Source organism: Rhinopithecus bieti, unplaced genomic scaffold (assembly GCF_001698545.2).
Source record: "Rhinopithecus bieti isolate Rb0 unplaced genomic scaffold, ASM169854v2 scaffold_5497, whole genome shotgun sequence".
Taxonomy (NCBI): domain Eukaryota; kingdom Metazoa; phylum Chordata; class Mammalia; order Primates; family Cercopithecidae; genus Rhinopithecus; species Rhinopithecus bieti.
The window spans coordinates 953,392-967,582 of record NW_016805006.1 but is presented as its reverse complement, the minus strand read 5'-3'; the positions used below and the strand labels follow the sequence as shown (position 1 = coordinate 967,582).

At 35.9% G+C, this 14,191-nt stretch overlaps 1 protein-coding gene across 1 annotated transcript in view; it reads left to right on the top strand.

Moving 5' to 3' along the window:
• The window catches only part of BCAS3 (BCAS3 microtubule associated cell migration factor), a 749,063-nt gene that overhangs the window by 342,842 nt on the left and 392,030 nt on the right, over positions 1-14,191 (top strand). The window contains exon 16 of the mRNA XM_017870817.1: positions 7,614-7,764. Within this exon, the coding sequence (XP_017726306.1) occupies positions 7,614-7,764 (151 nt within the window). The remainder of the gene's footprint in view (positions 1-7,613; positions 7,765-14,191) is intronic.

Sequence of the window (14,191 nt, the reverse complement as noted above, 5' to 3'; positions counted from 1 at the left end):
CTGTCAATTCCACAGCAGGATATTAAAACAGACCAAAAGCTTTGCTCTTCTGTAGAAGACAAAAGTTTACCAAAAAAAAAAAAAAAAAAAAAATGCCCAGTAGAACTCATCATCTAGTTTTTATTTTTGAAACATATGATATAGGGAATAGAACATCTACATGATGTCTTAGAATAGGTAAAGTGTTGCAAAAAGGGCAAAAATAAAGGAGATATTTGGGACTGGGGTTGTTTTGTAGAATTGTCTTCTGAGGAGTGCCAGAGAGTCACATTGACCTTGGCCTTCAGTGTGGCGCAGTAATCCGATTTCAAAATGCGGGAGTTCAAAATAGGAGACCAAAGACACTAGGTGAGGAGCTTATATTCTAGAACCATAGTGGGTCTTGTAGATAAGTGTGTGGAGAGGTGATGAGAACAGAATTTAATACAGTCGTAGGAGTCTAGAGTACTGAGTTGTAGGAAGATGTCTATTGTAAGCCTTCAGAAGAGTGGAGTGCCTAAAGTGGATAAGGTCTGTGTCTGTGATAAGAACAAGTGAAATGATATGTGGATCTCCTCATAACACTGCTCTTTCATAGGGCACCGTTGCTTAGTGTCCTTTAGCTGTTTTTGCAAATGAAGTTTTGCCATTTCTATACTTGTTTACCTCATATCTCTAATGACAACAAAAGCACAGTGCTCTTTTTATCCTCCAAATGTTTCACTTGACCCACTTTATTCCATCGTAGGTCTTAGTTTCTCATACCTTCTATTCCTAAAGAATCTTTCTTTGTCCTCCATTAGCAATAACTTTTAGAAACCTGTAACAAAAATTTCTCTATCTCCCTGGCATGACACTCCTTTAAGGTACTTTCTGATCTACAACTATTATCATTTGATTCCTTAATGATTTTTTAACCGATTTTATGTCCTTTTGTTCACAGTGTGGTAAGATATGGAAATTTTTTAGAGGTAGAAAGGATGCATATACATTCATTCTTTATTTCCCCTCTTCTTGTTTGCATTTCAGAAGAAAGACAACTATACATATGTACACACAGATACACTGATAGTAACTTTAATATTTAACATAATCTGAAATGTTCAACAATTTCAGTTTTGCTAGCTTTAGAGAGTTCTTGGAGTTGGCAGTTTGCCACATTCACATGTTCTCACATCACTGCATTCAGAAGCTAAGAATACCAACCTGGCAGCTTCTGCACAGAGGGTAAAGATAAAACAGAAAGGAGTCTAACTTTGCAGCTACATTACCTGGGAGTTGCTGCTGATGTCTTTTCCACAAATGTCCAAGTTTGTCAAAGCCCAGTAAATCTTAGAAAGTTTATTTTCCTTGTAGCATCTGTGTTTTATAATGGGTCTTTTAATTTGTTTTTACTTTGTCTGCAGGGATTTCTTTTGTCCGGAGTTTTCAGACTCTGTCTTTTTTTTTTTTCCTGTGGAAGTGAGTCTGTTAATGATGACTGGTTTGGGAATATGCCTCTCTGCAAAGCTGACCTGACAAGCTGTTCCTCCAGCGCGGCAACAAAGCCCATTGTTATTTTCTCTGTTCACTTTTATCCTCAACTGCCATTTTCCTCTGTGTTTTATAGTATAAAATGTCTGGGAAAACATAATATAGGACAAAGCATAAGTAAGGTGGCATTTTGAAGTTAGCAAAACTTTTAGTAAACAGATCACACCACGTCATTCTCATATGTGCAGACAGTGGAACTATGTGTTAGTATGGAGATGGGGAGTTTGTGTCCCCCAAAGTACAACATACCTATAGATGTCCTTTATCCAAAAGATAACAGAAAAAAAAAGAGCACAGAAGTTGTTTTCATAATTCCCTTTTTTTTTTTTTAAATTGCAAACTTTTAGAAGATAAACACGGAAAGTCAGTGGTTGAATCCCAAAGTGAATGGTTCTGGTTTAATGGCTTTGTATTATAACATTAAAACAATAATAGCAGTAAACAAAAAACTGAAAACAGAACAAAACAAGGCATCATAGCTTTAAACATCAAGGGATGTTTTAAAATTCTGATTTTTAAATAATTTTATGTCNAGCACAGAAGTTGTTTTCATAATTCCCTTTTTTTTTTTTTTAAATTGCAAACTTTTAGAAGATAAACACGGAAAGTCAGTGGTTGAATCCCAAAGTGAATGGTTCTGGTTTAATGGCTTTGTATTATAACATTAAAAACAATAATAGCAGTAAACAAAAAACTGAAAACAGAACAAAACAAGGCATCATAGCTTTAAACATCAAGGGATGTTTTAAAAATTCTGATTTTTAAATAATTTTATGTCCCCAAATAGAATTCCTGCTTTAACTTATTGAGAAACCATTTTATTGGAACTTGGAATTTCTTCCCCCCAAGAGAACTCCATCTATCGTGGGGACTGGTAAACCTCTAAAGGATCAAAGCTCTAGTGGATTTGGATAAAGACCCAAAAGCCTGAGGCTTATGCAAGTTTATCTATATAGAGTAAGCCCAAAAAACTGGGATGAGAGTCTTAGATGAGCTTATTTTCTCATGAGATTTTTGGGACTTCCTCTGTCTGCTTGTGCCAGAAATACTGTGAGAATATTCATTCTCATGGCATTTGTCACTTACAGGTCTCCTCTTAGCTGGAATTTGAAAGTATAATGGTGTGTGAAATAGTTTATGTATCTCAAGACTTCATGCAGTCCACTACCAAAACTGCACTTAAGTAACCTCTATTCTTTTTCATTGTAGTCATGCAGTAAAGGAAAAAATAGAAGAGTATAGTAAAGAAGGGTTAGTGAAGGTGATACCTTGTAACTCTCTTCATAGATCTCAGAAATATTATTTGTATCTTATGTATTTCTGAGAGGTGGAGCAAAGAAAAAGAATAGCGATAGACTTCATCCAGGTCCAAGGCCGACACTGCAGATTTCTTCCTGCTGAACTTCTTTATACTAAGAGGCTTGAGATTTAATGAAGAATTCTGGCTTGAAAATTTAGGCTTGATATAACCACATGGAAATGTCTAAAGATCTATTTTTAAAATTATCAAATCTAACCCCCTAGTCCAGTGAACATGAGACTGAGCAGAATAGTGAAAGCTGCAGACTCCAGTCATCTGGCAACCTTCTGAAGTACTGAGTCCCCTCCAGAATTATTTTTTCTATAGATCATAGGGCCATATTTTTCTCTATGTCCTGGATATGGAAATAAATATATTTCCTTCATTCAGCAAACATTTATTGAGCTATTTGCTATTAATGACTTGTAAGACACTATCCTCAGGAGTCCAGGCATCTTGGTGGAGTCTTCAGTATTGTGAAGGATAAATCTGGAGGTTTGTTAGATTCTAGCTGCATTTTCAAAGAAAATCCAAGACAGAATAAATAGTGTAAAATCATTTATAACCAAATATTTTAACCATAGGTCCTGGAATAAAGGATTGTTAGGCTGTTCTGTGTAGTTATTTCATTTATTTCTTTAATGTGTATTATTTACATGTCTGTGTCAGCTATTGAGATTTCTGGTCTAAGCTAGCTCTTTGATTTTACTAACTTCTGATGTTATTGATACATCTTTCCTCCTTTATTTTCTACTAGAAAAGCAAAATAAGAAGATAGAGATTCCCTCCTTTATGCTCCAAATTTGTATACCTTTTCTCCCTTTTTAAGTTGTCCTTTAAAACAGTAATAAAAGTGACTCCTTCCTTTTGTTCCTGAGTCATTTTCAGATGTATTTATTAGCATGGTTTTCTCCCATTTTTCATTTTTTGTTAATATGTCTTTCTGTACCATTGTATTATGAACTCTTTGAAAGTCCCTTGGACTTACTTCTTCAGAATCTAGAACAGGGCCTGATACCAATAAGCCTCCAAAAGTGTGAAGTGACAGAGCGAAGGTTGAATGAAACTTTTGCTTGGCGCAGTATGTCATCTTTGTAAATGTCTTCTTTTCAGTGTCAGTCTTTAAATCTTTGTTCTCTGTCTGTTACCTTGATTTTTATCCTATCAGCAGTCCCTTTGCTTATTCCTTAAACTCTTGACTTTTCCACCTCACCACTGAAACTACGCTATTGAAGACTATTAGAGTTAGTAGCTTTTTCTCTGAGTTTTGTCTTCTTAGATCTTGGCCTTACTGACCATTTTATTAATATACCCATTGTTTCATTAAAGCTGTGTTTATAAGTTGCTAGCCATATCCATTAATATGTAAGACAGACACCACCCCTGTGAACATGAACATGAATGTAAAACCTACACAACTTATCTTACCCTCTCAGATGTGCTGGTTTCGAATGGACTCTGCAGCATAAACACAGATGAGAAGGATAGATCTGAAGTTCTTTGTTTGCTATCCTGAGGTTGTCCTTTATCCTGGTGAGAGAGTGAAACATTTTAAGTCGTGCCTAGCTAAACCACAGATTTGGAACTTCTTAATGAATCACTTCATTTTCCTAGACCACTCCTTTTATCTGTCAAATTCAATGACTTCAACATCTATACTGTTCCCTTTCTGAAGAACTTAACCTAAGTTCCTACTCCTCTGGCTCAGTTGAGAGGTCCTCCTAAAACTGAAATATTTTATCTGCGATCGTTAGAGATTCCTCACTACTCCTCCTATAATGGCATCCCTTTAGACCACGCTTCCCTCATACTATCCTTGATGCCCAGAATATTCCTTCTCTCCTACCCTTATCCATATTTTGTCCAATTTTCAAAGTCTAGATCATATCCCATTTGCCCTTTTCCTTTAGCCCTTTTCCAAATAAAGGTGTTCCCACGTCTCCTTATCTTTAATTCTAGGCAATTAGCACTTAATGATTCCTGTTGGTGCCTGTTAGACTGTAAGCTTCATGGTAACAAGGAAAACAGTCCCTTACAGTGTTATCTTAGGCTAAGGCACTCAACAAATATTTGTTTACTAGTTGTGAAATATATATGATATACCTTAATTTTCACCAGCTTGTGACATAAAGTTGCAGTCTGATTTCAAATTCAAATTAATATTAGCATAGTTGTCTAATAGCAATTTTATAATTATTTACATCTATTTTGGCCTTGAGAGTGTGATAATAAATTACTTTGAATGGCTTAACTATAAAGCAGTTATTCTCATATTCTTCCACAAATATGATATTTTAATGTGATTTCCCTCTTCATATTTTCTACAAGGTTCTATGTTGTAGCCTAAATCATCTTGTATGTATTGTGAATTCTGTCTTTTGTTATTCCTGCAACAGGTATAGATGGCTTCTGTTAACTTTAATGTGTATTCTGAATTGGAAATTGAGGAGATAGAGAACAATTTATTTTATTTGCATGAATTTCTTATCTTTCCCTGTATTTTACAAAAGAGACATTTATCAGAGTTTAACTTGATAATTCTATAGAGTAATATAAAAAGATAGATTTGTGTCCAAGGAAGAAGTAACATTTGGTTAAACCATTATCCTAATTCTGAAGCCACCGTCATCTTGTTATGATTTTTCAGAAAGGCACTTTTGACTTTTTACTATCTCTCAGGCTACCATTAGATACTGTGTGGTAGTTCTCCCTCTATCCTGAATCCGTGCTATTTTTAAAGCAGATGTCTTTTAGGATGTGTTTCAGAAATAAGATATTAATTAGGACTTTTGGGGGGGATTCTTTTGTTGTGTGCATAAATTTGTCAACTTAATTCGAATTAGTAAAAACAATTATATGTGTGTTTACTGTGGTTATCATTTTTTAAATGCCTTGTCTATTGCTAACCACATAAATGGAGTTGATAATTTTTATCAACAGTCAAGAACAGTGATATAAAATTAACATTAGATCAATAAGAAGTTTTTTGCATGAAAGAGTTGTTGGCTTACAGGCACTGGCTTATTCCGTAACACAGAAAATGAGGTAATTTTTATACTTTCTCTGTAAACCCATCAATTAATAAGACTCACTAGAAAACTACAGTAATTGAGAAAATGTGGTATTACTGAAAGGCTACATAGATCAATGGAACACATAGATCAATCCAGAAATAGACCCACACGTATATGGTTAGTTGGTTTTTGACAAACATGGAAAGGCAATTAAAGGAGAAAGGATAATCTTTTTAGCAAATGGTGATGGAACAATTACACATCTGTTTTAAAAAAAGAACACAATGAGCCTCAACTCTCACTACATACACAAAATGAGCGAAAATAAATCAAAGTTTGCTTTTCCCCTGTCAAATCAACATTGCACTGAAAGTTCTAGGTAGGTCAGTGAGGCAAAAAAAAAAAAAGTCATCTAGACTGGAAAGGAAGAAGTAAAACTATCTCTTTTTGAGGATGACGTAATTATGTGTGTAGAAAATCCTCAGGAATCCAGAAGAAATTACTAGAACTAAGAAATGAGTTCAGCAAAGTTGTAGGATACAAGATCAGTATACAAAAGTTACCTGTATTTCTATACATTAGCAATGAATAATCTGAAAAATGAAATTAAGAAAACAATTCCATTTTCAAATTGCATGAAAAAGAATGAAATAATTAGTAGTAAGTTAACCAAAGAAGTATAAAACTTGTACCCTGAAAACTACAGAGCAACATTGAAAGAAATTTGAGAATACCTAGGTAAATGGAAAGGCATCCCAAGTTCTTGGATTAAAAGACATATTATTGTTAAAATGGCAGTATTCCCCAAATTGATCTCCAGATTAAATGTAATCCCTATGAAAAGCTCAGCTGGCTTTTGTTTAGAAATTGACAAGGTATGGGGGAACTAGCAGATTGTGTTGGATGTGAGGACCTAAGCAGGGCAACAAACCACCTTAACTGTCTTTAGAAAGATAAGGAATTCAGCCCTAATTCCCAAAGACTGAAATATGTTAATAATTAAGTCACACTTGGTATTACCAGAATACTTCTTTTTTGTTTGTTTGTTTAGAGACAGGGTCTCTGTATGCCACCCAGGCTTGGAGCGCAGGGGTGCTGTCATATTTCACTGTAACCTTGAATTTCTGAACTCAAGTAATCCTCTTGCCTCAGTCTTGAGCAGCTAGGATGACAGGCGTGTACCACAATACTCAGCTAATTTTTGAAATTTTTTGTAGAGATGGGGTCTCACTATGTTGCCCAGGCTGGCCTCAAACTCCTGGCCTCCTGCCTTGGCCTCCCAAAGTGCTGGGATTGCAGGCATGAGCTATTCAGCTCTCCAAGAGTAGTTTGGTTTCTTCTCATCGACATAATTGTAATTCTCTTGGCATCAATTCTACCTTGGATGCCTTTTTTTTTTTTTTTCTGAGATGGAGTCTTGCTCTGTTGACCAGGCTGGAGTGCAGTGGCGCAATCTCCACTCACTGCAAGCTCCACCTCCTGGGTTCACACCATTCTCCTGCCTCAGCCTCTCGAGTAGCTGGGACTACAGGCGCCCGCCACTTCGCCCGGCTAGTTTTTGTATTTTTAGTAGAGACAGGGTTTCACCGTGTTAGCCAGGGTGGTCTCGATCTCCTGACCTTGTGATCCACCCATCTCGGCCTCCCAAAGTGCTGGGATTACAGGCGTGAGCCACCGTGCCCGGCCCCTTTGATGCCTTTCTTAAATGATTACTGGAGTCAGTGAAAACCCTATCAGAGATAGGAAACTTCCCTCGGTGATGCTTTTCTTTATTTTTCTCTTTGTAGGAAAACTGAACAGCCAAGACTCCTATAACAATTTTACCAACAACAACCCTGGCAACCCTCGACTCTCTCCTCTCCCCAGCTTGATGGTAGTGATGCCTCTTGCACAAATCAAGCAGCCAATGACATTGGGGACCATCACCAAACGAACAGGGTAAGGCTTCAGGCTTGGTGCTTTCTTAACAGCTGTTTTATAGGGTTGAATGAATAAAATAAAACATAATTTTCTTTGTGTGGTTTTATTATGTTCTTCATTTCCAGCTCAAATGAGACTTAATGGCATCAGTTAGGTACAAAGCATAAAACTTGCACAAACATACTTGCACACAACCATGTATACACACATCCATCGAGAAAACAAAGCAGTGACAAGCTGTGAAAACTAGTATTGGCTAATCAAAAACAGATCCATCTACTTCGTCTTATCCTTACTGCCTTGTGGCTTTGCCTGCAAGTACAGTTTCATTTTCCTGGCTCTTTCGGGATTTGAAATGACTCCCAAATTTTGACAGATAGAAATACAGAGAGAACCTTAGATGACAACCATCTTTTTAATACTTTGAAAAAAAATCATCTCTATTGAGATATAATTTACATATAATAATCTGTCGTTAGTGTCAGGACAATGTGATGTTATTGGTGGTTTTCAAAGCCAGTGCACTAAGATTTTGGCTTTATTAAGATTGGTCATTAACTTCCTTAAAGACTTTTGATGACTCACCTGATTTATTTCTGCTTATTTTAGCAATTTGCTACCCCTTAGGAATATAAGATTATCACTTCATTAGGTTCCTGAAAATAAACTGCTAGGTCTATGATATTATTAGATATTAAATTGTATGTTAACACTGGAAATCCATTTTATATGATAAAATATGTATGTTTATAGGCAAATTACTTGTTTTCCATAGTGAGCAATCCTGAAGTTTAACTACTTTGAGATGGAACAATGTTTTTATGTTTCTGTATTAAAGTAGTCAGGCGAAAACCCTGTCTGGCCTCAAACAGTCCTCAAGTTCTTTCCAATGAAAGGAATATATTAAATTATTTGGCTGCTATGTCAATATATCTTAATTTTGTTGTGTTCAGTATTAATGTGTTTACAGAGGTCACTTTTGTGAGAAGAAATACTCAGTAGTCTCAGGGATAAGGCCTTTGAGCTCCAGGTATCACCATCACATAGAAATGGACCCTGTAGCTAGGTGGAGTGGTGTTTGTATATAGAGAGATCCTGTTGCTGCATGCAGACATAAAATGGAGTCTGTGGCATTTGCTGTATTTTTTAGCAAAACTTCATCCCAAATCAGACGTGTTAAGGCACCAATAATTTGGCCTGTATATCTTTTTAATTTTTTTCAACTTTTTAACTCCTTGGGTCCCGCAAAAGTATGATCTTAAGTTGGATTTCAACTTTCTCTTCCTCTGTTAGTTTATTTTAAAATAAGTTAAGAATAATGGCTGTGAATAGTGAAGAGGTTATGTCCTTTATATTGACAATTAGGTTATTTTTTCATTGTATATTACATTCCTGTGATGTAGAATCAAAAATGGGACTAAATCTGGAATCATAACTTTAAAGTTTCTTTTTTACTTACTGAAGTTAGTCAGTACATAACTGTATCATCTTGATTCACTCCAGCATTGTACAGTTCTCCAAAGTACTTATAGATTTTAGCCTGTCTTTCCTGAATCTAAGTGAAACCATCCTCAAAATTGTTTCTCTGTATTTTAATTTTATATTCAGAGTGAGGGAAATTTAAGAAGGTTCAAAAGGCTCCTGGAGTCATAAAAGCATATTCTGGTGCTTTGTTTCTGGCATGTGTTTATTTAATTTTAACATAAGAGCTGTCCTGTTTTATAATGCAAAGAATTAGCTCTCTTTTTCTAATGAACTTCTCCAAATATCTCTCTGAAATAGTAACTGAAGTTTAGTGCATAAAATGATATGATGTTAGAATTTAATTCATAATGTTTATGGAGAGGGATAGGAAGTGAGTCTACTTTTTTATGTAGTGTTTGAAATTTTCCATAAGAAGATAAAATCTCTTGCTCTCTTTCTCTCTGTCTCCCTCTTACTACTGCATTTCTCTCTACACTAAGATGAATAGAAACTGTTAGTCATTTGGTGTCCTCCTGTGTTACCACACATTATGAATTTAGATAAAATTCCTATGTTTCCTTTTCTTATAAAATTTGCTCTCTGTTCTCAGATTTTGGAGCATTCTGTTGTATTATGAACAATTAATAAGGGAAGTGTTATCAATTTGAGTTATTTTATGTGCTTTGAAACAAATGTTAGTTAAAATACTTGTATCATATTGTTTACTAGGCTTTGTATCTCAATTCATACCATTTCATTTCTGCCATGGTTTCAAATTCTTTTTAGCATGCCTTGTATTGAAGTGTTCAGAGAGAATAATTGATACTTGTCACACAATGAGTACTAGGTTTTAATTTATTTGTGACGTAGTTTCAGACTTACAGAAATGTTCCAAGACTATCCAAAGGAATTCTTGTATACCCAAATTCCCCAATTTTTTTTTTTTTTTTTTTTTTTTTTGACATAGTCTTTCTCTGTCTCCCAGGCTAGAGTGCAGTAGTGTGATCTCGGCTCACTGCAACCTCCTCTGCTTCCCTGGTTCAAGCAATTCTCCTGCTTCAGCCTCCCTAGTAGCTGGGATTACAAGTGTGCACCACCACACCAAGCTCATTTTTGTATTTTTAGTACAGACGGGGTTTTGCCATGTTGGCCAGGCTGGTCTCGAATTCCTGACCTCAAGTGATCCACCTGCCTTGGCCTCCCAAAGTGCTGGTTTTACAGGCATGAGCCACCACGCCCGGCCCCAAATGTTAATAGATCAACTTATTTGCTTTATCATTCATATTCTCTCCCTCTGCCTAATATACACTAACACGTCATTCACGTTCTCTCCCTCTGCCTGTGTATACACTAACGTGTTACATTTTTCCTAATTGTCTTACAATAAGTTGCAGACTTAGTATACCCTTATCCCTACATACTTCAATGTGTAATTTCTAAAGGCATGGACATTCTCTTATATAACTGTAGTACATTTATCAGAAGAAGTGATCTTGAACATATTTGATTAGTTTTTTTAATTCCACATAATTGTTGTCTACAGTGAACTTTCTACTTGTAGCGTAGCTTTAGTGTACTACAAATTACCCAACCTACTATTCCTTTTTTCTCTCGCCATCTACTTTTTTTTATCCCTTCCTATTAATATAGAGTACAGTAACTGATAAGACTTTGATGATAGTGGTCAATCATAACTTATACTTGACTGTTGTTAGATGACAAGATTCAATATCCTTAAGCCAGAGGTCCCCAACCCCTGGGCCACAGACTGGTACCAGTCCCTGGCCTGTTAGGAACGAGCCGCACAGCAGGGGGTGAACAACAGGTGAGTGAGCATCACTGCCTGAGCTCTGCCTCCTGTCAGATCAGTGGCAGCTTTAGATTCTCATAAGAGTGCAAACCTTATTGTTGTGAACTACACATGCGAGGGACCTAGGTTGCACGCTCCTTATGAGAATCTAATGCCTCATGATCTGAGGTGACACTTCCATGAAACCTGTTCCTGGTGTCACAAAGGCTGGGGAACGCTCCTTAAGCCACTCTCTGAAGAGTTCGTTGATTATACTTGGAAACTACTATTGACTTTTCTGATTATTCTTTTACTATAAGTTATCCAAACATTTAATCATAAAGTTTTCAGAATATAATATATGATTTTATTATCTTAAAATTTAACATTTTCACTAAAATACATGTATTTTGCCTTGTTAAAAGTAATATTTGATTTGTGAGAACCAAATATATTCTGTGAATTTTCATTTTTGCCATATGCTGAGTTTTGAAGCAGATCTCAGACAATATTTCATCCCATTAGCTTTTATTGTATTAGATTTTAAAGGCTATATTTATTTTATTAAATTTTTTTTTACTATGACAAATTCTTAAGACTGGAGTTAGCTAATTTCCATTAATTATTGACATTAAATTTTGTTGTATTTGCTGAGAAATCTGATGGCTCTATTAACGTCACCAGGGTGATGAGCACATGAGAGTTTTCATTTTCCGTGTCTCTTTTTATTCTGTAAATTCTCATTTACTCAAGCTTTGATTTTATAAAATTCTTTTCCCAGTATTTTAAAAATAAAATCAACAAGAAGTATGTGACATGGCTTATGTAGAAAGAGAACCCAGAGTGACCCACTTATAGACAGGTAAATTATATTCTGTTTTCAATATACCTGATAATGTAGTTGGTAAAATTATGTACTTAGGTTAGATAAGTTTCCACTTGGTCTATGTCTGAGGTATTTTGCACGTAGTCATAAAATAACCATAAAGTGTTATATTTCTAAAGCAGAGATTTCTAAAGATTTCTAGGATCCAGTAATTAAATATCCAAATTGAGATAGAAGCCTCAACTTAAACCTTAAGGGGACAAATCGTGTGTTTACCATATTCAACATCTGCCTTCTTATGTTTGCAAATACATACGCCTGAAAGCCTGTGCAGTGTCAGGGACCATCTGTCTCACTGCAAGACATACATGAGGCCAGTAGAACTACAAATAGCAGAAGACAGATATATTTACACCTTCTTGTTCAGTACCTTGAAGCAGCACTTGGAGGTAATAAGGCCTGTTTTGGCAACAGCTGCTGCTTGACTCTATGACAGTGTACATTGATGGAGGTAAAAGAAGTGTTGGAAATTATTTGGCTCCAATAATCACCCATTCAAACAGACTCTGTTTTCTTTCAGTTTAAGACTGGAGGTTTAAAAAGACCAGGTTATCACATCCATCATGTTCTTATCATATATAAGTGAGAATAGTTCTCCTAATCTTTTAAAAGTGAAATTAGGTGCTAAGAGGTTGCTCCATATCTTGGATGTTAGGTTTTTGTAGTAGGGATTTATTAGCAGCATTTCATAGATGTTTGGCATTATCAAGTGAGTGATCAAGTTTTAAAAAATATTTTCTATGTAACGATTCACAAAAAAAGTTCATCAATGAGCTTACTTTTATCTGCTTAAATCTAAAATTATTTATATATACAAATTATTTTATGGACACAGGCAAAGAAGAGTAAATTTCAAAAAGAAGTCATGGTAGGTAGTTCCATGGGAATAAAATATATTAAAATTGAAAATGAAGTTACTTCCTTGCTCGTACTAGGTAGACCACTTTTTGTGAAGTAAACATGGGATGATTTTGCTCTCTCGTAGGTTTCCTTTTCCTTAAATGGAAGTAGCTCCTGATTTATTTCCCCCTCCCCTTCTTTATATTTACTCATTTCTTTTCTTTTCTTTTCTTTTCTTTCTTTTTTTTTTTTTTTGAGACAGAGTCTCGCTCTGTCAGCCAGGCTGGAGTGCAGTGGTGTGTGATCTCCACCCACTGCGACCTCTGCCTCCTGGGCTCAAGTGATTCTCTTGCCTCAGCCTCCCAAGTAGCTGGGACTACAGGTGGGTGTGCGCCACCATGCCTGGCTAATTTTTCTATTTTTTGTAGAGATTGCTTTTCTCCATGTTGCCCAAGCTGGTCTTGAACTCCTGGTCTCAAGTGATCCAACTGCCTCACCCTTCCAAAGTGCTGGGATTATAGGCATGAACCACCACGCCTGGCCATGTTTATTCATTTCTTTGTGACGATTTAGGTGGTTATTAGGAACCTTGAGACGCACCCTGTAGAAGTAGGTTAAGTAATGTAGTGGAAAAAATATTGAATTAGGAGTCTGAGGCCCTGGCTGCTTCTCATCTGGGTTCTACCACCTATTTGCTAGTGTGTCCTAGGTAAATTTCTTCACCTGAAAAAAAAGTTTATATATATGGGTTATAATCTTTTATTCTTATCGTGTATGAGTTCCTACCAGTTCTTCGATCCCATTTCTAAGTCTCAGGACTGTTGAGCAGCTGTAAGCCAGTGCTGATGAGCACAGGCCCCACTTAGAAAGCATAGATGCTTTTAAATGATATTAAATGGAAGCATTAAATAGCATTTAATCAGACACATCCAGTTGATATTTGTAGACCAAATCTACCATCAGACTTGGCTATGCAAGTAAATGATATTGGCATATACTAGGCCTTGCAGAACTTCTATTCCTTATTTTAATTCAATTAGGTACACCTTGGCTTATTTACACAGTTTGGCCTGAGCCCTAAACTTTATAGGCAAAGTTTGGAGAATTAAATTGGAAATATTTGGAGAAAGACCCACCAGATAGAGATATCATAGCTTGGGTAATTCCCCACCTCATGTCTCTGCCTTATGTAACTACCAGTTCTTCATAACTAAGCAATGTATGTTTGGTTCCAGATATTAAATAATGGGCAACGTATTTTCATTGGAATATATATGGATGTGACTACATATGCAGTATATTTAACATAGTTTGAGTTCCAATTTTTCTGCTAAATCAGTGGAGTACTTAAACCACACCATAGTTCATTGCATGTTACCATAAATCTGGGAATGTTTTTTGGATGATGTCTACTATATACTATATGTGTGTGTGTGTGTGTGTGTGTGTGTGTGTGTATATATATA